Source organism: Drosophila subpulchrella, chromosome 3R (assembly GCF_014743375.2).
Source record: "Drosophila subpulchrella strain 33 F10 #4 breed RU33 chromosome 3R, RU_Dsub_v1.1 Primary Assembly, whole genome shotgun sequence".
NCBI lineage: Eukaryota > Metazoa > Arthropoda > Insecta > Diptera > Drosophilidae > Drosophila > Drosophila subpulchrella.
Genome location: NC_050609.1, coordinates 13,198,838 through 13,221,296, shown reverse-complemented (window position 1 = coordinate 13,221,296; position 22,459 = coordinate 13,198,838). Strand labels below are relative to the sequence as shown.

Genomic DNA, 22,459 nt, shown 5'->3' with positions numbered 1-22,459 from the left:
GGATACTGCGGACTTTCATTTCAGCGCCATTGCTGTTCGCAATTATGAAACTATGCTGAAAGTGCCCCTCGCACGTGTATTGGTGAGCGTTTCCGGCTGCCATTGTATGGAATATCTTCGAAACTTTTCCCATTGGCTGCCTGCCATTGGTTTCTGGGCACCGAGTCCTTTGTGCTTGCGGCAAACTCGAAATCAATATCAGTTGTATCCTTCGGCAGCAACAAAAGAAGCTGAAGCTGCTGATTGACAGAAACAAACCGCACAAACACAAGAGAACAATTATATATATACATATATATATGAACACCGAGAACTTGGAACACAATCGCAGAACAACCCTTCAACACTCAACTACATTTTGATTAAAATTTTATTTGTAGCTGCGCTTCCAAATACAATACATTTATTTCCTTTGAGCTCACGCACACACAGAGGGAAACAGAAAACTACTCGAACAACAAAGCGCACAAAAGCGAATCCTTTTCAGTTTTATTTGATTATTTTTATTTTTTGTGTTGCTCCTGCTGCTTGTCAACATTCCAAAGGGGTTGGCTGCCAGGACTCGCAGTCCGGAGTCCAGAGTCCTTGGCTGTCCTGCTGCCATTCGTCTGTGAAATAAAATGTATAACTTCCATTATTATTTTTTATTTAGTCCGCTGGCCGTTTGTCGCCTCACTGACGCCCCCATCCTCCCTTTTTCCCTTTTCCCTGACACAGTAAAAAATAGGATACTATTAAAAAAGGGAATTTAACTGTTTTAGTAATTTAGTTTCTTAAATTTCCAATATTATATGATTCGAAAGGTAATATCCTTATCTGAGGAATTTATAAAAAGAGGTATGAAACTATTAATGAAATATTTATATTTTTTAAACTATATATTCCTCGACTTAACATTTAATAAATTTTGTTTATCATCCTTTATATATTTTCTTCTTTAAAAAATATTATGTATATATTATATATATTTTAAAATAAGAAAGGGTTATTCTAAAAATATCCCGCTTTTTGCGGTGCATTCCTTTTTTTCTACACCCTTTCGAATTTGTAAATTGTTTGGCTTTTCCTTTGACTATTTTCACTGGCTGACACGCTGACGCATTATTTAAATATTATTTTAAATAGTGCTTTTTGCACTTTTTGCATGCGTGTGTGTCAGCTGTCTGTAGTTGTATTGTTTCGTCCTTTTCGCTTTTGGGCTGCTCCTTTGTTCCAGGACTCGCTTTTTGGAGTAGCTCTTGAGTTACGTTGCCATTTTCGTGCTCCGTGCTCTCCGGTTGGTCCTGGCTCTTTATTATTTGAGCATTTATTTTGCATATCGTACTTGGTTTGTTTTTTATCCGGCTTTTGTGGCTCAAGTGCAGGGATATAGTGGAGAGAATTGCTTTTTAGTGTCGGGCATTTCTGTTGTATTGCAATTTATTTTTTAAGGTGTTGGAGGGGTTAGGCGCCATTGTTGCGCAAGATTTACAGAATTGTAATGGGACTAAATTAAAAACCACTTCTTTTCTACATTTTCCAAATGTTTGTGAACGATTTAGAAAATATTTATTATTATTAATAAATATTTCTTTCAATTTATTTTAAATTCTTATTAATACAAATTTTAACAATATGATATATTGGAAACACAATACAAATAATATTATTAAATGATTTTTTAAAATTCCCTCTTTAGTTATTTGTTTAAAGAGTTAATCTTTTATAAAAACATCAAACAAACTTTATTATATCAGCATACATATCATCTGGTTCACACGTGCCAATTATTCGCAATCCTAAGTCAGATCGTTCCAGAGCAGACCACAGGATTCCGCGTGTCCTGCACAAAGGACTCGACACACTCACAGCCCAATCCGTTGTCAATTTAGCAAACAAATACACTGTTGGATAAACATCAACGCCCCTTGATGAGGCAAATCACGGCATTTAGATATTTATCGCACTCTTAACTCGGTTAACCCCAACGCAGGCGGGCCAATCCCAACCGCCGAATCCCTGAACCACTGAACCACTGCACCACCCAACCACCGCCACTTCCCTCCCAGAATCACACGTCGATGTCAACCGCAGACTACACGTGACATTTACGCAGTTGAAAAACCAAAATCAAAACCTTTGACGAGGATCGTTGATATGCAAACAATGGAGTGCAACAACCCCGATTTCATCCCACGCTATTTAAAATCCATTTAGCACTCCTCAACTCCTGTAGTTTGGGTGAGTTTCGAAAAAAATTAAAAATATCCTAAGGTACAGTTGCCATCAGCATCAGCATCATCGTCATCATCATCAGCGACATATATTTCCCTAAAGAGGGGCCCCATTTTGACATGTCGGCTGGGATAAAAGAATCGAACAGCTCCTATTGAGCAGGCCCGAACAAATGTAAAAAATCATCTGAACAAAAAACACCTACCAAAACACACGCACACACAATATGTAAATTATGAATTTTGTGTAAACAAATCGGGGAGTGAGTGCATCAAAGAACAGGTCTTCGGGGTGAGACATTAGGCATCCGTCCCAGCTACTGTATTAAATCATATGCGATGCCCATCCGCACTCACAGCTCACAGATGGGCACATGGAAATCAAATGGTCGTATCATGTGTTGGCTGCTTGGGCGGCAAACACAACTAACAACCCGAAAATCAAAAGCAAAACAAACCCAGGCGATCCGAAAACGAATCCAAAAAATTGATTTCTCATCGTTTCGGCGGTTGCCCAACAAACCGCGCAGGTTTCACTATTTCTGATGGACTCTCTGCTTATTAGCCGACTGTGACTGTGACTGACTGACAAAATGCCCCAGCCCCCCAAAATTTAATAGGCACAGTGGTTAGAAACCAATTAATATTCCAGGATTTTTCTCTTAGCTTATTTCGAAAAACAATATACCTAGACTTTTAAATATATACAAATTATTTCTGTAGCAATTCTCAATACAGTACTTTTTTGAAAAGTTTAATTCCTTGAAATTATGCAAATTATAATTTCTCTTTACTCATAATAATCAGAAATACTATAAATCAAAATTAAAATAATATTTTGAAGCCTTTCTCTAACCAAAATATTATATTAGCTTTCTCAAATATGAAATATTTTAATTTATTTTGTTTGAAAGAATAGATGCTAAAAAATGTTCCTAAAAATGTACCATACTAGGATGGTCTACATCAAAGTGGAACCTCTCTTAAATGGTTTTAGAAAACATTTCTTATACAAATTCTTATAAAAATACCACTGTGTTTTTGAGTTTCGGCAAAAGGTCTGGCCACCTACTTTACACGTTTGCTACTTGAAATGGCATTTGTTTTCTTTTCTAGGTTTTTTTTTCACTCATCCTTCGGCTTTTTCCCCGCGCTGTCTGTTGGAAAAACAAAACAGCTTCGTTTTTTTCCTTTTTTTTGGGGGGAAGTTGGTTTTTTTGGGGGCTGCCAAATTAGTTGTTGCTATATGGCCTCTGACCCTCCGTTTGACAAGCCGCAGGTTGGGTTACATTACCCAATGAGTCGCTGCATCTTGTGATCATGGGTCTTCGTCTTCCACATCCGAGATGTGGAAAAGCAAATAATAACAAATAAGTGAAACTAATGCCCATGGGGGGAATCTGCGGCGGACCACCCTCGAATTAGCCAGGAAAAACATATGCCCCGGTTAATCTTAAGCTGTTAAGTAACCCTTTTGGCCTGCAATCGTTTAGTGGCCTTGGGGTGGGCCACTTCTTGGGCGTTTCTTTGCTTTTTAATTGACGGCACTTCTGGAGGCCGCAAGAGGCATGTGCCATCTGCCAGCAGAAAGAGAAACCCCTTTTTTCAGGATAACTCCTTCTATTTTTTGTACTTTGTTCCCATTGCCTCTGGGCTGTATCTGAGGTTCGATCTATCTATTTGCCGGTCGGTTTTCCATTTTCTGCTTCCAGCATCGGATTGGATTGTTTGTTGGCTCAGTGTCACCCCCTCTGGTAATCTCCTGCTATTAATTCATTGTCTATTATCAAGAATTTCCATGCCTGACATTGTATGCATTTTGTGCCGCCACTCGAGGAGCATATGCATGTTGCCTGCTGTTCCTGGGGATGCTGGTTTTGCTCCTGTTTCCTGGATAAGCCAGCTATGCCCACTTTTCAGCGGAGATTTGGCTGTTTTTGAGAACTCAAAATAAAATATGATAATGAATAATAACATGAAACTTAAAAACCTCACCTATATTGGGTGTTCTTAAGAGCTCCGTATATATGATTTTTTAAAGGGCACTTATCTTACTAAATTGTTAATGTTTAAGTTTTTAAGCTTTTAAATTGAGATATATATCTTAAAGCAATTCCTTAGAACTTAAAAACTATCTAATAGGTCGTAACTAAACTTAGGAACTTTTATTGATTGAGTGTATAGAACTCCTTACCAAATCTTAACCATCTTTCTATTATACTGAAACTGCTATAACAAATACGAAAATTCTTAATAATTAAGAGGGCACAATTTATAATATTTTCAAAAGCTTAGAAGAAGATAGATGTACATCTTTCGAGAAAAGATCCGAACTAGCATCACTACTCTTGGCTCTCCTCCAGCTTCATTGTTCGTCCATAACTACATGGGCCGCTGCTACTCTAAGATATTATCGACAGCTCGTCCTCCAGCGAGCGGCTGACTGACTGGCCGGGCTCACCAGTGAGTCCAGGACTCCCCTGTTCGTCCTGCTCGTCCTTTCTGCCTTTGTGCCGGCCATTGTCCACTCGAGCTGAGGATCCTGTGGCTGCGCTATCCTAACCCACCGGCATTGTTGGCCCCTGACAATGGTACATAGAGGCTATTGTTCGGTTTGGGCACATAAATACAGGGGGGAATGGGATTGCGAATGGAAATGGAAATGCTAGTGGGTATGGGCATGGGTATGGTATAGCTGATATTGCCGGCCACACATCCTGGCCATCCTTGTTGCTGTTGACTTTTCGAGTTTGGCAAGGCGCACAATGGACAAATTGATATCCAATAATTTAATTTTGTTATCCATTCAGTCGCATGTTGGAAAATAGTTTTGTAATTTGCACTCGGCATGTGTGTAACCGATATTATTGTCCCTTCGTGGGTGTGAGTCGAGTCCTTTGGCCATTGTAAAATTGCTGCAAACGTGCTGGTCATGTGTGTGTGGGCATTAGTTTTATTATAATTTTGTTTATCGTGTCGTGTGTCTGAATGGGGAAAACAAAAACAAAACCAAAAACAGCTCGACCCGTTTGTGTGTAAAAGGATTTCACACTTTTCCGCACACGGCCATGCGGAATAGTTTTCCCTGGTGTTTTTCGGGGGGTCGTGTGGCATTGCCCTCAAAATAGTGGCAAATAGATAATGATGATACGGATTAACGCTTCGCATTATTATTTTGGCCATCGTCCATTGTGATGACCAATTGGGCATTTCTATTCGTGGGTGGCCTCTGTAATTGCAGTAGTTTTGTATTTGTTGGGGGTGTTTGTGGATAGTCCATTGTTCTCCGGCCAACTTCTCACGATTATAAATTACGTGCTGTGAAAATTAAATATTTACTTAGCCATCCCTTAGGCTTTGGGCGATTGGCAAACAATGGCAGTTTTAAATTAAATATGTTTATTAATTGATCTGATTAGTCAGGCATTCAGTGTAGGTTGAAATAGCTTAATTTAAGCTCTAAGCGATTGAGAACAATAAAAGGGATGAATTATGCGTTTTGCAAAACAATTAAACTATTATTTGTCTAATCAAATTATGCATCAGGTATTTAGGCATTAAAAATGTAGCGTTTTAAACAATAATAACACAATGGTTAGAACTGAAATTTCTTTTTTTCTATGTTTAATAATATTGTTTTGCAATCTAAAATATTCACCCGAGAATTTCCCAGTAAAACAAAAGCAATTTATTTTCTTCATTTAGTTTTATTGAATTATTTTGTAGATTTATTAAATACTTTAACACAGTGTTTGAAATGTACTTTATCTAAGACATAATATGATATTTAATATATATAATATATACGCTCGTATTTATATGGTACACATGAATATCTCAATTAGTTGGTTGCAATCAAACAATCCCTTACACAATAATCTCATCATCTGTGTTATAATAATTTCAGCTAAACAAATACATCTTATGGCTCTTAACTGGGGTCGAGTGTATGGTTTTTCTTAATTTGTAATTCATTAAACATATTATTATTACGGTTTCTATGTTACAATACTTGTGCTAGAAGTTCAAGGGTAAATATAATTTACACTTAGTTTTAGGCATGGCTAGGACCAATTGGGGGCTTACACTGGGGAAAACAGTTGATGTAAAATCAAGAATATTATTTTTTAATAATAATAAGATTTAGGATAAGACTTTATTGAAATGGTAGCTGTTTAATGAAAACCAATTGCAAAAATGGTAATAAAAAAAATATAACATTTAGATTACATTTTTAGCCAATTTCTTTTTAATTCTTGACTATCAGAGATTTTTTTTCCACAGTGTAGGATGCGTGGGGAGAATCTTACTCGAAAGGCCTGAAGACGGCGGAACCGCTGGCCTCAACCTCGCTGCCTCAATCCTGGGAATCCCCGGCGTTGCTGGTGCGATCCAACCCTATGCCACCCGCTCCATTGGACTCCGATTGCTCTATGTCCGCCGCACTGAGAACCCCGGGAAGATAGCCAGTTCCGGCGTAGGGAGCAGTGAGGAATCTCTTGGCATGGGCCTGCATAAAGGGATGATAGCGATGTGTGGGGGATCCAAAAACAGAGGGCGGTACCAGGGGCGAGAAGGCGGACTTCATGGGAAAGGGCGGTGAGGGCGGTACCTGGGGCGGTGTCTGACCCAAATCCTCGCCAGCCAACATGCACTCCATGGCCTGAAGGACATCACCGCGGAATCTCTGCATCAGTTGCTCCACATCGCTGCGCCGGCGATTGGGAAACACTCTCATCAGGACATCGATGGGAGATCTCTGCTGTTGCTGTTGTTGCTGCTGCTGCTGTTGTTGGTGGTGCTGTGGTAGGTGGTTCTGCTGCTGCTGTTGTTGTTGCTGCTGCTGCTGGTGGTGCGGCGAGTGGGCCGGTGGGTGGTGGTGGGCGGGCAGGCCGGCGGCGGCCAGGAACTGCGTGTGATGATATGGCAGGAAGCCCTGGGCATGACTGCTGCTAAAGGATCGCAGCAAGTGTAGATTTTCGGCGGGCGTATTGGGCGGCGACTGGCTGTCCTCCTTCTTCAGGCTGAGGTTCTCCGGCGTGGCCTCATCCGGCGCCGAATCCACATCCAAGTCGGATTCCGGCGAGCTGGGCGGTCCTGTGCGGGCGGGCGACAAGCTGGCGGTCAGATTGAAGAGTCCTGCGACCTTGGGCCGCGGACTACTCGGTGATCCCGACTCGGAGCCCGTGTCCTGGTCGGTTTCGTTCGACAAGGCAGCTCCACGCTTGGAAACTGCAAGAAAATATCAAAATAAAGGTGTTATGATAAGTCATCAGTTAAACAAAGAACAAGTAATACATATTTTATAATATTTTCTATATGTGGAAAATGTATTTATTTATTTTTTAAACATATTAATTGAAAAAGATCGTAAATCTATTATTGATTGTTTGAAATATATTAACAATCAATGAGAAATATCAGTTCGCAATACAGTTCCCAATTTGATTATGGTCTTCAATTACAAATATAGAAACATTTGTTTTATATATCAATGAAGATATTACTAAAAGAAAATAGGATCAAAAGTTCTAATAACTTTATTAATAAATTTCATTGTTTTATTTTAAAGTTCCTTTCCTAGTAAGTAATTATTTATCCCAATTCCGATATCGTTTTCCCCTCAGCGAGTGAGTCAGGTAGCAAGTGAAAACTGTGCGGTTTTCCACTTGAAATTTCCGAGCAAATAAAAGTATCAAATGTAGAAATGGGAAAAATGTAATCAGGGGAATCGCAAACAAAAACGGCGAATGGTGTGGGGAGATCAGGATGCGTTGACATGCCAACAAGGGACAACCTGCTGTTTTTTTTTCACAAATGAAACAAGCTATATGATATTTTTTTGTTTTCAGCTAGCTCCGTTTTTTTTCAGTCTGTTTGATTTTGCAGTTGACGAAGCCGCAGTGAAAATTTAATTAAGTCGAGGGTGCGTGGATACCAATACCCAATACCGAACTCTCTGTAACCGAAAATAAAAATTCAAGCGTGAAATCGTCTTGGATTTCATTGCAAATAAAGAGTCTGGTACTTAAATAGACAGGTTTTCTCGATTGATTCGCGTGAGAATCCTGTTGTGTTTTTCTTTCTCGGGCCACGAAAAAACAACGTCCTTTAAATGGGCAAACAAATAAAGACAAGTGAGGTGAGACAAGGGGGAAGTATCTCACGTTACTCCCCTGCCAGGACCCTCAGCATGGGGTTGTCTTACCCCCAAGGACTGCAGATAGTCCTAATGAGTGGGTGAGGTCGAAGGTCTTTGATATCCTCGACAGACTTTGTAACTGTTTGGCGTTTGATGGGGGCAGGGGTTTGAGTTGGGATGGTAAGGCAATCTGGCTGGGATGATCTGGTTAGAATTGATTGGCTTAGTTCGGATAATAACAAATAATATTGGATAATGTTACAATAACCTTTGTTGTGCAGCTCTTGAGATCTTGAGAGGGTTCTTTGTAAGGTTGAGAATAGAAGAGAAGTTGATGCTGCCGAATCATTTTAATAAACCATTTAGGTGGGAAAGTATTACGATTACGCAAGTGTTTTATTATATGTTCAGCTATATATATCATCATATAATATTAAAAATAAGAATTACAAAATGTCACCTTGAATATGAGGTTTAAGCCCTTAAAATGTTAATATTTTTTAGATAAAGTTGCCTAAACAGCAATTTCTACCGTTTTCTTTTAAAATCTCACATTAAATCTTTAAAATCACCTTTTAAATGGGGTTCCAAATGAAGTACTGACTCCGTAACGAGGACTTTAACTTAATTGTTGCAATTTGAGCTCCTTAATGTCCTGGTACCCCTGTGAACTTAATGGCAACCCCAGGACGTTTTTACGCGCTGTTTGGCAAAGTGCAGGACTGCAGCTTGGCTGGCTAAATGTTTGTCAAAACAACACCTACGCCCCACACACTAGCACCACTTCGCCACTTGCACGTATGCAGCTAAATGCACATGCAACCGCGAGTGTGGCACTTTATGCATCGCTGCTTTTTTAACAATCGAAAACAAATTTTTCTTAACGCGCTTTTAACTTGCCCCCCTGTGCAAAGATTTTGAACAACTCTTTTCGAAGAGGCCAGGCGTAAACGGCATTTTAAGGGGCTGCACTAAAAACGATTTAAATTGATGATATAGACAAATCCAATAACATGATATTCTTTTACGATTTAGATATAATATTGTCAATTAAATGTATAATTTTTTTTTTGATTAAAAAATTAAAAAAAATAGACTTTGTAATGCCGACGGAAACTTGGGGGCATTTAAAAAGAAATGTAAATGGTAAGTTATATAACAATTTTTTTTCACAATCGGTAAGCGAACTTCTTTCTGTTTCCTGGGATTTTTTCGGTGTAATCTTTGCAATATTATGTCTTGAACTTACCGGGACTCTCGTCCAACTCGGTTCTCGTGGGCGAGAAGCCCACGCTGAGGTGCTCGGAACGGGTGCGTCCATCCGTGTCGGATTCATTGCCATTGAACCGCTGGGATGCCGGATGCTGGTGGTTGTGTGGCTGCTGGTGGTGCGACTGTTGCTGCTGCGACTGCTGGTGGTGATTGGGGGTGGAGCTGGCCTCGAAGCCGTCGCTCGGTGGCGAGGGAATGCCGCCGTGAAAGACGCCGTTCTGGCCGGATCCTCCGCTGGCCGATCCTCCACTGCCACTGTGATTGGGGCTGTGCGGAGTGGGCGTGGCACTATCACTGCCATTCTGCTGGCCAGGAACAGAGGTGTACAGAAGACCCAGTTCACGGGCCTCGTTTTCTTCCTGGGCCTGCTGGCGTCGGAGGGCCACCTGCAACAGGGAGGGAAATGGCGGAAAACGGATCTTTGATCAGTTAAGTGTAACAGGGAACACGGTTAATATTGTATAATGTCTGTTCCACAATGCTCTACTTCATCAATACAATTTTGAAGCCAGTTAAATGGGTACTTTAATGGAATAAATTAAACAAAGGCTTTTTGATAGTTCCATCATTTTAGAAAATACAATTTACTAAATATTGATTTAAGAAAAGTTATAATCCTTAAGTTCCTCGATATAAGACTTTTTAAAAATAATTTTATTAAACATGGATGTAGTTAAATGTGTGTAGATATTATTATTTTCTATCAAATCTTGCAAGAATGTTTATTTTTCCAATTGGTTGTAGGTAAATCCTTTTATATAGTATTCTTAGTGAGACCCACCTGAGCAGCCATAACTCTTTGGCGTTCCGCAATTAGAGTGCATTTGGCGCAGACACAATCCCGCCAGCGGCAATAGCGTTTGTGGCCCTTCAAGGCGCTGACCTGCAAGGGTTCGAAAGAAAGCAAAATCCATCGAGTTAATAATCGCCAAATTCCAGATTGTATAGCCTCTAAGAACGTACCACTCCATGGTTCCTGCAGCGGGCGCATTTGGGTGTTCTTTGATAGCGTTCGGAGGCGGCTCTGAGGAAGAAAGCAGGTGGCAGTGCTCCCAAGACCGGATGCTGGGACATCAGATTCTGCATGTCCACACCCGACGGCAGACTCATATTTGCGGATTGTGGCTAAGAAACCTTTTAATCAGGTTTTATTCAGAGATTTAAAAGCACTTTCAAGCACACACTTCACTTGATATGGTTTTTATTTGTTTCTAGTTTTTCTTTATATTTATTTTCTGGATTGTGTTTATTTTTTATAAACAATTTATTTCCGTTCTTCCTATAGATGAGACATAGTTTTGGGAACCACGCGCGCTGACGACATGACACACTGAGCCCTCGATTGCAACTGATTCAACTTTTTGGCCAAAACGCCACAGCGCACGGCAGCCCAGGCAAAATCGACGGCGACGTTCAGCAATGGCGGCAAGCGGCAACATTTACCAATACAAAAGCGGCTCGGCAAACGAGGGTTGAAAGTGCCCGAGTGTATGCGTATATATATGTACACACACGTATCTGGAGGATTTGGATTCAGGGATTCAGAGAGTGTTGCAACCACCTTTGTGTGGCGCAGCGGCCTGCGTCGGCGTCGCTGTTGGCTTCTCTGCCCATCCGAAAACGTCGACGTCGACGGCGGCAGAGGGGCTGGCAATTAAGAAAAAAGTTTCAAATCTAATTTGGTACTGTATACAAAATTGTGCACTCGAGGCGGCGACGCGGCGTATGAGTAATGTGGAGGGAGAGCACTCCGGACTGGCTGGCTCTGTGTTGGTGGTGGTGCGGTGGCTGTGGCTGTGGTGGTGGTGGTGGTGGTGCTTCAGTGCCTCAGTGCCTCAGTGGTGGTGCACTGGTGGTTGTTTGGGGTTTCTTTCATTTTCTTTGTTGCCTTTGTTTCACAATTTCCTTCTTTTTTTTTTTTGCCCCGCTGTATGTGAGAGCGCTTTGGGCTTTCGGCTAATGGAATAGCCAACCAAAAGCGTTGTTGTTGCGACCTCGCCGCTGGTTGGCATGGCCAACACGCACACACACTTCTGCACACACTCAACTGACACTGTGAAGTTGTTGCTTTTCGGTTAGCGGGGGCTACTACCTAGTATTCCCAGACCCCTGCTCTATGTACCCCTCCTCGCTTTGGCAAAACTAAAGTTTCCGCTTTGGTTTTTGGCACATTTCCAGCTGCCGCTGCTGAAAAATGTCTGAAGTGCGTGCTAAAATCTCCATGAATAAAATCCAAGTACAGGTACACGAATAATTGCATTTTCGTTCATTATACTTGATATTATAATTCAGTCTGTTTTTAAAAAAGGAGATAATTTGGTTTACTTTAAGACTTTAGAGAAACAATTAAATAGATCATTGTGAAGCATTAGTTATTAAAACTACAGTAGGTATCACCAAAATCAAAATAAAATTAAGAATCTTTATTATCCTAAACATATACATAATTAATTGTTAATTGTTTGTTTTTTTCCTTTAGAAAATAATACTTTAAGGATTTCTAAATTTGGTATTCCCTAAAATTACAAAAAGGTGTTCCGAATTTAGTCTGACAAATGGAAAAACGTATTTTTAATAAGTTGGTAATGAATTTGACTAAAAATAAGCATATGTATATCGCTTTTAAGCGTCCTAAAAAGCAATAATAAAATAGAGCTACTTATTAGAATATAAAAATTAATATTATATGAGTAAATACATTTTGATATTAACTTGTTACATTAAAGAATTTCGAAAAAATATGTGAAAGAACAAATTATTTTTACATAGAGTCCTTTATATAATGTGGTTTATATCCCGCTGCGTTGGAATGAGGGGTTTATATTTTTTGTTTTTTTTAGGGAGGTGGGTTGCCCTGGCCTATTGGAATGTTACAAAATAATTGCAATTGAAACAAACCGAGTACGAGGGCCGAGCAAACGAGACGGTCACGTGTGCGAACGAAGCAGCGACATTGCGCGCGCCTGAAATTTCAGAATCCGCCGGAAATGCTCTGCCTCTTTCTCTTTTTCTCAGTTTCTCTGGGCTTCTCTCTGCGAGATTCGCTCTTTCAGAGACCCCGCCCACAAAGAAGGAGGAGCTATGTTTCTCACACACACACTGTAAAAATAGAAGAACATAAAGCGGCAACAATGTTGTACAAGTTGGCCAAAAGAAACAAGTTTCCAGTCTGTCTGTGTTTGTGATTGCATGGGTGTGTGTGAGTGGCCTAAGGACCTCCACACACACACACACACATAAAATAGGGGCAGTTCCAGTTCCGCTGACGTCGTCTTTTTGGCCCGGTCACAGTTGTTGGCAACAGTAAATGGCTAGAAGTTGCTGCCGTGCGTGGATGTTGCTGCTGCTGCTGTTGCTGTTGCTGTTGCTGCTGTTGCTGTTGCTGCTTTTGCTGCTACCGTGGAGCTACTGGTGTTTTGCGCAGGGCCAATTTCTCGCATTTTAACTTTGTTTAAAGTACGCCTATATACACACACGCACACACACGAAGACAGCTGCCCTGGGTGGCCACTTATAAAGTGTTTTTACTGCGACCAAATATGCAAATTAGTTGAGCAGCGCTGGAGATGACAACTTACTTTGTTGTTGTTGCTGCACAGAGAAAAAGATTTAAAAACATTTCCACATTTTGTTTAGAGATTGCACAGAATAATTGTAAGAAGCTAAGATTAATACTACTTTTCTTAAAACTAACGATAAAATTGAAAAATCAAAAATATTTCCTAGTCTTAATATTATTAAAGATATGGCTTTAAATATTTAAAAATATTATTTTAGCAATACAAAAAAATTGTAAGCAATTCGATATGAAAATAATATGATAATGCAAGCTTGTGAAACCTTATGGATTATGTTCTGAAGTTTCGAAAATCTATTAAATGTATAGTAAATTCTAAGGTTTGTTTTATAAATAAAATTAAAATGCCATAAATGTTTAATTTTGTAAATTATTTAAAAATTGTAAGCAACTTCCACCGTTTGTTTTCTGTGTAGTGCCGACAACAAAAGCTGAAACATGTCCATTATGTCGACGGCTTGGCTGGCTCTCTTCACGCTTGAGCGGCCCCCTGATGGCGGCAAGGGCGGGGGAGGGGTTGGCGGTACGCTGGGTGGAGGAGTAAGGGAGACAGAGAGGGGGGTGAACGGGCGGCGGTCCAATACAAACAATATAAGGCGCGCACACAGTGGCACACAACAATAATCAACAGCCAAGGCAACATGCGCAGCATGGCAACAACAATGGAAATGAAATCAACAAAAATCGTAGCAAGAAATGGAAATCAATCAAATGAGATCTGGGGGAATTATAAATGCTCTACTTAGCGGACCGAAAATAAAGAAACAAAATTGTAATCCTAAAAAAAGGGATAAGCAAACAACCTATCTATCTTGTGGAGATCTTATGCGGAACATTTGTGATCATTTATGGAACATGTAGATGTCGTAAAATATATATTATTCCTCTTATTTTTTTTATATTAGAAAATACTTTGAAATAAAAAGAATATGTTTTGTTTTCTTATAATACTTGCTTGAAGTATATTAATATACCGCTTGATTAAATCAAATCATAATATTTGAGAACAACTAGAAACCGCTTCACCATTACTAAATTATGAAAAATAAAAAATGTTTTTAAAACTAAATGTAAATAAATACGCTGAAGGGTACTTAATATCGGTAGGCCTATAGGAATTATAAATTGTTTGATCGAGTAAAGGAAACGCTGATCTTGGGCATGAATTGAAGTTACGCATGTGCTGGCAGCGGTGTAATAAGTAGCCGTTGGCTGGGCCCTCGACGAGGAAAGTTGAAATCACTCCGGGATCATTGCTACTTTACTTAACCCGGGTCTTGACTTGACCACCGCTCTGTGTGCCACATACTACCATCTCGGCATCTCAGTGCTCTTTTGATGGCTCCGACGGATGGACATCTCAAGTGGCCAACTCGACTGCTTCTGATTCAGTGGGTAAAAACGGGTAAAAAAAAAAAAAATAAAACGAGGATCTGGAGGGGGAACAATGGAAAAGTGCCTTAAAATGTTGACAAATATTTAACATGCAGTGGCCGCAAAATTATTTGATCAAGACCCCCCGAAAAAAAAGTGTATACAGAGAAAGATCTTTTCACCCAAACACACATATGGAGATATTGTACAAAATTAAAACTGAAACTTGAAGACATGCGGCTAATGAGATTTCCTTGCGTCATTGCCCCATTCATACATTTCGATTGCGATTTGTTTGCTTTGTGTTTGGGTTTTGGTTTTTGGTTTTTGGATTGGTTTCTTTTTGGTGCCGCGACCCCAAGCCAATATTTGAGCAATCGGTGGAGTCGATTGTCTCTAGTTCTGTGAGGCCTCTAGTGGGTCTGTCATGGGTTAGCCAGGTCGGAATGCCCCTGCCCATCGCGGCCCAACTTCCCCTTGGAACTTGGAACTGTCAGCGGCAGTTGGTTTTGAACAATGCAGGCGACGGCGGCACTCCAAAATGGACAGGGTCGAAAAAAGTTAATTTAATTTCGAGTGTGTGCAACAATTGTCGTTCGTCCTTCGTCCTTCGTCCTGCGCTTATCCTTTTCAGCTCTCTCTCTCTCAGCCAACTCGAGAATAACAATCGCAGATACAGAAGCACACCACCGCCCCCGCCCGCCTGTTTTGCATATTGTTTTACAAGATTGCAGGCTTCGGAACGGCTCCTTCGACTTATCTTTGACGCAAAGAAAATCTCATTAAATAACTTCCTGCGCTTTCAAGTCCTGCCAGCATCCTGTGACAGAGACTCTCCACATCTCTCTTTCGCTCCTTGGCAGGACCAAAAGCTGAAACTTTGAACTCTCATGTATTCGGATTCGTTCAGCGAGCCATGAAATTACATTTTGCTTTTCTTGCGGCGGAAGTCTTCCTCTTGCGGAAAATGAAAAGAAGCAAACACCGACGACCGGAAACCCATGGAAACGTGAAATTTTGTTAAAAGTTCAAGGAAACTTTGTGTGCGACTGCTGGGCTGCCATTTTGTTAACTCAAATCTCTGTTGGCAAGTTGCTAGAATTGTGTTGTGTCACATGCAGATGCACACAGTTGTGGGCAAAATAATAGCATTTTGATTGTAGTAAATAATATATTTAATATCCATTAAAAATACTAGATATTTAAATATTTAATAAGGAACTCACATTTTTTAAGTAAAGAACAATTTTAAGCTACTGCTATGATCACAGCAATGAAAGTAAGAATTCCTAGAACCATATATTTCCTTAAAGGATTTGGCCTACAAGGCCCTCTCATATGACACACGCCAAATAGAAATAATACCCGACATCATATCACATTTTCCTTTCGTATCCCAGCCGGAAACTCGAATTTCAAACAATAAATGGCTCAAGGAGCTCACAATTTATACAATATTGCGAATTCCGGCAGCCAAGCATTTGACACCTCCAACAGGCCGATTATGTAATCGTTAACTGTAGTTTTCCAATCTAAATCCCCATCCCAATCCCATTTCCCACTCTCGAACCCATTAATTTGAGATATCCAACAGATTCAGTTCCTGACTTTGGCCATTGACACGCACTCAGGGTGTTAATATAATTTTCACCCAACACAGCCTGTATATATACATATAGTTTGTATAATTTTCCTAATAACACAACAAAAACAGAATGCCGGGGGAGAGAAATTGAGAACTCTATAGCGATGGTAATCATGACCATTGTTTTGGGGTACTTCGCATAAATACTGCTTCCGATTGCGACCTTCCCAACAGAGAGCCCTGTTTTTTAACCCTGCTATCTAACCCTCAGTTAAGGACTCGCCTCCTTTGAATAATAATAATAGTTGTGGAGAGCAGTACGCCCCTTTGAGGCAACTGTTATTAGTTGAAGGGCGCGTGGTTCCCAGCGAACCATCGGGTTTACGAATAGTGCTCGAAATCATCCCATAGTAATGACATCTCTCTGTCGCCTGGGGCCGAATTTAATTTCGAACTCGACGGCCAGCTGTGAATTTTATTTGATTTAATTAAATACGATTGCATGGGCTTGCATAATGGCCGTCGAATTGACAGTTGGCCACTTGGATCGCTCCTCACGGCCTTAAAAATTGGTGAAAGCGCCGTTGATTCCTTTTATCAGCATATGTATATATACGAAGACCAACATATTGGGGAATTTCGGTTTGGATTGAATAGTCTTATAAAACTGATAAGGGGTCAAGTGCAATGTCAAGCCGAAAGACGGATTTTTTGATACAGAGAGATCTTACCATCCTGATGTTAAATGTTTTAAATTGAATACATTTAATCTGGTACCTTTCAAACTATACCCAAAAAGTTAAGTGTAGATTAAACTTAATTAATTGGCTGGAGATTCATTACAGCTTACATCATCTAACCCTTAGGAATGAGCAAATTAATTCATTTTTCTCAAAACAGGAAATAATTTTCATTTGAAAGATTAGGCGAGAGCAGATAAGTTGTTGCAGGTGAATCATTATCAGCTAGCAATGTAAATACTCGGTTCAACACACTGATGGAAATAGAAAAACTATGAACTATCTGAAAATCTATTCAATAAACAAGTTAATCAAGAATTGAGTTTTGCATAGCAAATAGAGCTGAGCAAATGTTCGATTCCAGTCGAAGTCTGGGTTTCTTTCCAGACTTATCAGCCGTGGGGAGAAATGCAATTAAACAGTGTAGTTAGGAACTGGACTGGAGAGATAAGCGAGTGAACTCTTGGCACAGAGAATCCGGGGAGAGCATAGACATATAGACATCGAGCGATCAGCGATTACCGATTAGCGGTAGCTATAAAGCTGGGCACTTACCCGTCGGCGCTTCAGTTCAGAACTTCAACTACGCCGCGATCGTGCAACTATATTTCACTATGCTCAAGTATCTCATCATCGCTCTGGCCCTGTGCGCTGTGGTGTGTATAATATATGTGTAATATAATGTATATATAAAAACACGTGATAAAGGGAAACTTCTCTAGCATCAGCTAGATGTTAATAATAAGATGTTAAATAAGTGAAACTTAAAAGTTACTAATAACTCTTCTCTAAATTCAAACGTTTTCTTAGTTTCAACATTATCGAAAACGTAAAAATTAAATCCCATATCCAACATTTAAAAGCTTTGTATATGGTTTACAATACTACAAATAAAAGATTGTTGTCTAATTTCTTTATAGATATTACTTCAAATGCAATAATAATGATGCAAATATAAACAAGAATGTTTATTTGCATTTCTACATTATCTAAACATCTTGCAACTACGCTTTTGCATAATTTAAAGTTTATTTAAAGTCAGTTGGGAAATTCAGGGGAAATGTAAAAAGATAATGGCGAAACAGTTTTAAATTAATGAAACATCGGAAGTGCCAAATATCTTTCACAACATGCAATTGTCTATTAAATTAAAATTGGATCTTAATATTTATTTAAATGGGGTGTAGCTCAAGTACAAGTTTTTAACATCATAAGGGTATCTTGCCTTATCTTTTTACAATAATAAAACATTTAATAAATCAAAACAATTAATTATATATCAACTCTCTTTTTTCTTTATAAAGGCCCATGCCGATGAGTGGACGCCCAAGACCGGCGAGGAGATCAGGGGCATCCGCGTGGAGTGCCTGAAGGAGACTCCGCTGAGTAACGATCAGATTGCCCAGCTGAAGAACCTGGTCTTCCCCAACGAGCCCGATGTGCGTCAGTACCTGACCTGCACGGCCACCAAGCTGGGCATCTTCTGCGACCAGCAGGGCTACCACGCCGACCGCCTGGCCAAGCAGTTCAAGATGGACCTGACCGAGGAGGAGGCCCTCAAGATCGCCGAGAGCTGCATCGATGACAACTCCCAGAAGAGTCCCACGGACGTGTGGGCCTTCCGCGGACACCAGTGCATGATGGCCAGCAAGATCGGCGACAAGGTCAGGGCCTTTGTGAGGGCCAAGCAGGAGGAGGCCAAGAAGAAGGCCGCCGCCTAAGATTCCCATCATATATAGCCCCAATAAAGTGTGTTCATCTCTTGTGCTGGAATGCAACCTTTGGTAGATAGTTTATTGGTTTTAGGCTAAGCAGGGCAACAGGCAAAACCACAATACAAGTGCACCGAACTACGACTATACGACTACTGAGCGTGTGGGTCTACAGGAAGATTGGGTTTAATGGTCTGGTTCTGGATCTGTAGATGGGGTCCTTAAGCATCGCCACCATCCGATATGGTCTTCATGGCCACATTGATGTGCTCCACCAGCGGCAACTCGCTGTTCAAAGCTGGGTTACGGAAGCTCTCCAGGAAATAGCAGGTCTCTGAGCCGCCGGGATTGGGGAACTCCTTGGGCAGGAAGGAGGGATCCCGCGGTTGCAGGTCGAATTCAAAGCCCTCGTGCTTGGTGAGCCAACTGAAAGAATGGCAAAAAGTTATGAGATACTATTATAAAAGAAATAATAAAATCCCCAACTTACTCCTTTGTAGTAGGGCTGACATTGATCTTCAGCGCCTCGCTGCCAGACTCGAACTTATTGGCTATGGTGACGCTGTGCCCGAAGAGGCAGTACCTGGGCATCTTTCTGCCCACCACTCCGGCCAGAACCGTTCCCGTGTGCAGGCCGATTCTCATTTTGATTTGCTCCCCATCGTGGGTGATGTGCTTCGAGCAGGCATCGATCATCTTGAGGGCCATCCATGCCACCTTGTGGGCATCGTAGATGGAGGCCCGATGGAGACCACTGGCCACGCAGTAGGCATCCCCAATGGTCTCTACCTTGTATACATCAAAGAAGTCGCAGAACTCATCAAAGTCCTTGTACAGACCCTCCAGCATGCTAATCACCATGAACGGAGTGGCCCTGGAGCAGATGCTGGTGAAGCCCACGATGTCGCTGAACAGGATGGTCACATCCGGATAGGTCTTGGCGTCGATGGAGGAGCCCAGCCAGAGCTTCTCGGCGATCTCGGCGGGGAAGATGAGGTGCAGCAGGCTGACGTTCTTCTTTCGCTCCTTGGTCACCGCCGAGTTGGCCTCCTCGATGCTGTTCTTGATCTTGTCCATTCGCCGGCGTAATCCATCCTGCGCCCTGGCCTGTTCGCCCACCAGGATCACCTCCCTGGTCGCATCGTGCAGTGGAATATCGGAGATAAAAAGACCATTGCAGGTCAGGCCATCTAGACCATCGAGGAAGGGTGACCCAATGAAAAGCAGGGAATTCGATTCGGGGCAATGCACCATCTGACCCTTGATCTCCAACCCGATGGCCGGGAAATCCACGGCTCCCGGTGGATTCTGCAGGCCAATCAGGAAGGGCGTGTATGTGCGCCTTACAATATCCCGGAACTTCATGGTCAATCCCTTGGGGCGCTTGAAATCAAAGTAGGTCGTTGCCTGGCAGCCAAAGTCCGCCATATAGGGCTTGTACAACTTGCTGAATCCCCTGCCCAATTGCACCAACTCAAGTTGTTCGTTCATGATGAAGTGCCACGGAAACATCTTGCAAAAGCTAGATGAGTTCATTTGCAGATCAGAGGCATTGCTAGAGTTGCTACGCTGCACAGTTTCCGGAATCGTCTTGGGAATCGTAGGACGACCCATCAACATTGTCTGGGAATTGTCCTTGACCAGCGAGAAAAGATAGCGATACCGTCGGGCATCTCCCTCCACGGGCTCGATCTTGATGTTCACATCCACCTTATAGAGCATGCGGGTGAGGGCCTTTAGGGAGCCCAGGAGCAACCAGGCAATCACCGGACGCTCCGAGGTGAAGATCAGCTCTCCCTCGCCGGCACACACAAACCCAGTATCGGTCACATCCTCCTGTTTATCAAAAGGATTTAGTATAATATGATATAATATTATTATAGTTAATTATAGTTTACCTCCTGCAGCTTTAGCACATCGTAGACCCCATCGAGCGAGCCCAAAAACTCCTGAAGATCGGTGCCCAGACAGCGAAAGGCCCTTTCTATAATACCCGTGCAGCAGCAGGTGATCAGCTCCTCGCCCAGAAGCACCAGGATCTCGCTGGCACTCGCCTCGTCCATCTTCAAAAGCAGCTCCTGAATGTCCGCCAAGTAATCATAGTTGGCGCAGCTCTTGAAGGTCTGGGGATCCAGTTTTCTAACAGGGGTTTCAATACATATAAATTATTTAAGATATATTTTAGGATCTGTGTTCTCATTTGTATGTTTTAGTAAATACTCAAATATTTTAGATTGGAATAAATGATATAGGTATATAGATAAATCATATAGGTATATATGATATATAATATATAGAAATATTTTTAGCAAAAAGAATGTTTTAAGTGATCCTTATATACATATATTTTATATATCATAGTTCTTACTCACAGCTTGTGAATATTGGGCCAGTTCTGGCGGTACTTGGCCACCAGTGAGGTGACTGCCGTGTTGAGATCGTCGTTGGAAGGCGCCGTCAGGAGCTGGATGGCCATTTGGAGGTGCGTGAGGGTCAGGGCGTCATCCGATAGCTCCTCGTCCTCGAGGGCCCAGTGGCCCCCGGGCTCGGCGATGACCGAGGGCTGGCGTGTCAGCGAGTCCGCACGCCTGAAGAAAGGACACGCCATGTCGCGTGTGTGCTGAGCTCTATTCGATCTATTTCGGGGAGTAAACAGGAGGCAGGGTATTAGTGGCAGTATCAACAATTCAATTATTGGCCACAAATCAATCATTGAATTTTTAAAGCCCATTTCCCAACAAGAAGCTTTTATCAATTGTCGCCTCAAGTTAGCTTCCAATTGGATGAAGTTCCCATTAAAGTTTTTCAAAGGCTTATTAATAATTGACAGTATAAAAAATAAAAGAGTGCTTGTCATTTTGTTGCATAATTTAAGATGCAAACAATAGATATATAATAAATGATGATTGCAAACCCTTTAAGGTGGCTTTTTAGTTCAGTGAAACCCCATTAAAAGCTTTCAATCAATCTAAATGAGAATTCTAACTGAGATGTGACTAATTTGATGGGTTTTTCCTTGGAGATTCAAGTAGCGATTCGCTGTGTATCGTGCATTTTCCGCCCTGGGCTTTCCTCTGCTCTTTTCTCAAGTTCAACGTGCACTTGTGTGAGGGGGTGGCTGGGTGGTTGGGTGGTTCTCTGATACGTGCACCACCCACTGGTGGCCCACAAAGGCCCATGTCCCTGCAGTGTCTTGTGTGCCCAACTCGAGTGGCTTTCCTCGGAGGTCAAGTGTGTGCCAGTCTTTCTTTCTTGGCAAGGCTCCCACTCTTGCTTTCTGGCCAACAGCATTACCATAATTTTATTTTGCATAATTTAAGAGGTTCCCTTCTGGCCCAATCCCATTCCCCGTCAGCTGCTCTTGCCCGATGTGTGTCACACTGGTCAGCTTTAATTTTCACCACCTCCTCGTTTCTTTACAGGACGGTGTGTATTTGCTTACAGGACGCGAAGCCCCCATGGATACACAATTTTCCAGCACTTTGACAAGGATTTTACGCTTGTGGCACTCGCACACTCGAACTTAACATACTTTTGGGCACACACTTACTTGGATTATAATATTTAAATATTTCTCACTGGCTCCTTTACTATATTTTCACTGGTTTAAGGTGGAAAATTGTTGTGAAAATTCTTGGAGAGCTGAGGAATTTTTTCGCACGCCTGAAAAATGCCACAACTCGAAACGGAATGAACTTTTGGCCAAAATAAGGTGGCGAAAAAGTCTAAGGGCAGCCAAGCTTTCCGGAGAAAGCTTTCCCAAGTGAAAGTGTGCAGAGATTGTTGCATTGTTTTGAAGATACAAAGAGAGCGTAAGAGCGATTGCGCATGAGTATCTTTCGGA

General features: G+C 41.5%; 3 protein-coding genes across 3 annotated transcripts; 1 reads left to right on the top strand and 2 right to left on the bottom strand.

The window, feature by feature from the left end:
- Nucleotides 1–5,986: 5,986 nt before the first annotated feature.
- Nucleotides 5,987–10,933, bottom strand: LOC119558160 (doublesex- and mab-3-related transcription factor A2). Its single transcript, XM_037871416.1, has 4 exons — nt 10,591–10,933; nt 10,409–10,510; nt 9,605–10,013; nt 5,987–7,445 (listed from the first exon to the last, which is right to left on the bottom strand). Exons 1-4 carry the CDS (start codon nt 10,735–10,737, stop codon nt 6,571–6,573), a joined length of 1,533 nt encoding a protein of 510 aa, XP_037727344.1. The 5' UTR covers nt 10,738–10,933; the 3' UTR covers nt 5,987–6,570.
- A 6,470-nt stretch (nt 10,934–17,403) lies between these two features.
- On the top strand, nt 17,404–18,681 carry LOC119556817 (general odorant-binding protein 99a). Its single transcript, XM_037869271.1, has 2 exons — nt 17,404–17,559; nt 18,208–18,681. The coding sequence occupies exons 1-2, from the start codon at nt 17,518–17,520 to the stop codon at nt 18,622–18,624; spliced, it is 459 nt and encodes a 152-aa protein (XP_037725199.1). The 5' UTR covers nt 17,404–17,517; the 3' UTR covers nt 18,625–18,681.
- LOC119556806 (head-specific guanylate cyclase) lies at nt 18,666–22,300 on the bottom strand. Its single transcript, XM_037869261.1, has 5 exons — nt 22,166–22,300; nt 20,988–21,251; nt 20,514–20,754; nt 19,106–20,451; nt 18,666–19,041 (listed from the first exon to the last, which is right to left on the bottom strand). Exons 2-5 carry the CDS (start codon nt 21,221–21,223, stop codon nt 18,837–18,839), a joined length of 2,028 nt encoding a protein of 675 aa, XP_037725189.1. The 5' UTR covers nt 21,224–21,251; nt 22,166–22,300; the 3' UTR covers nt 18,666–18,836.
- Nucleotides 22,301–22,459: the final 159 nt, after the last annotated feature.

Excerpts from the sequence above, each read along its gene's own strand:
- LOC119558160 (XM_037871416.1), bottom strand. The coding sequence starts at position 10,737 with ATGAGTCTGCCGTCGGGTGTGGACATGCAGAATCTGATGTCCCAGCAT. Across the intron at positions 10,014-10,408 it reads AAAGAGTTATGGCTGCTCAG|GTGGCCCTCCGACGCCAGCA; the intron begins GTGGGTCTCACT and ends TCCCTGTTGCAG. Across the intron at positions 7,446-9,604 it reads CGAGTTGGACGAGAGTCCCG|TTTCCAAGCGTGGAGCTGCC; the intron begins GTAAGTTCAAGA and ends ATTTTCTTGCAG.
- LOC119556817 (XM_037869271.1), top strand. The coding sequence starts at position 17,518 with ATGCTCAAGTATCTCATCATCGCTCTGGCCCTGTGCGCTGTG. Across the intron at positions 17,560-18,207 it reads CTCTGGCCCTGTGCGCTGTG|GCCCATGCCGATGAGTGGAC; the intron begins GTGTGTATAATA and ends TTCTTTATAAAG.
- LOC119556806 (XM_037869261.1), bottom strand. The coding sequence starts at position 21,223 with ATGGCGTGTCCTTTCTTCAGGCGTGCGGACTCGCTGACACGCCAGCCC. Across the intron at positions 20,755-20,987 it reads TGGCCCAATATTCACAAGCT|AAAACTGGATCCCCAGACCT; the intron begins GTGAGTAAGAAC and ends AACCCCTGTTAG. Across the intron at positions 20,452-20,513 it reads ATGTGCTAAAGCTGCAGGAG|GAGGATGTGACCGATACTGG; the intron begins GTAAACTATAAT and ends TTTGATAAACAG.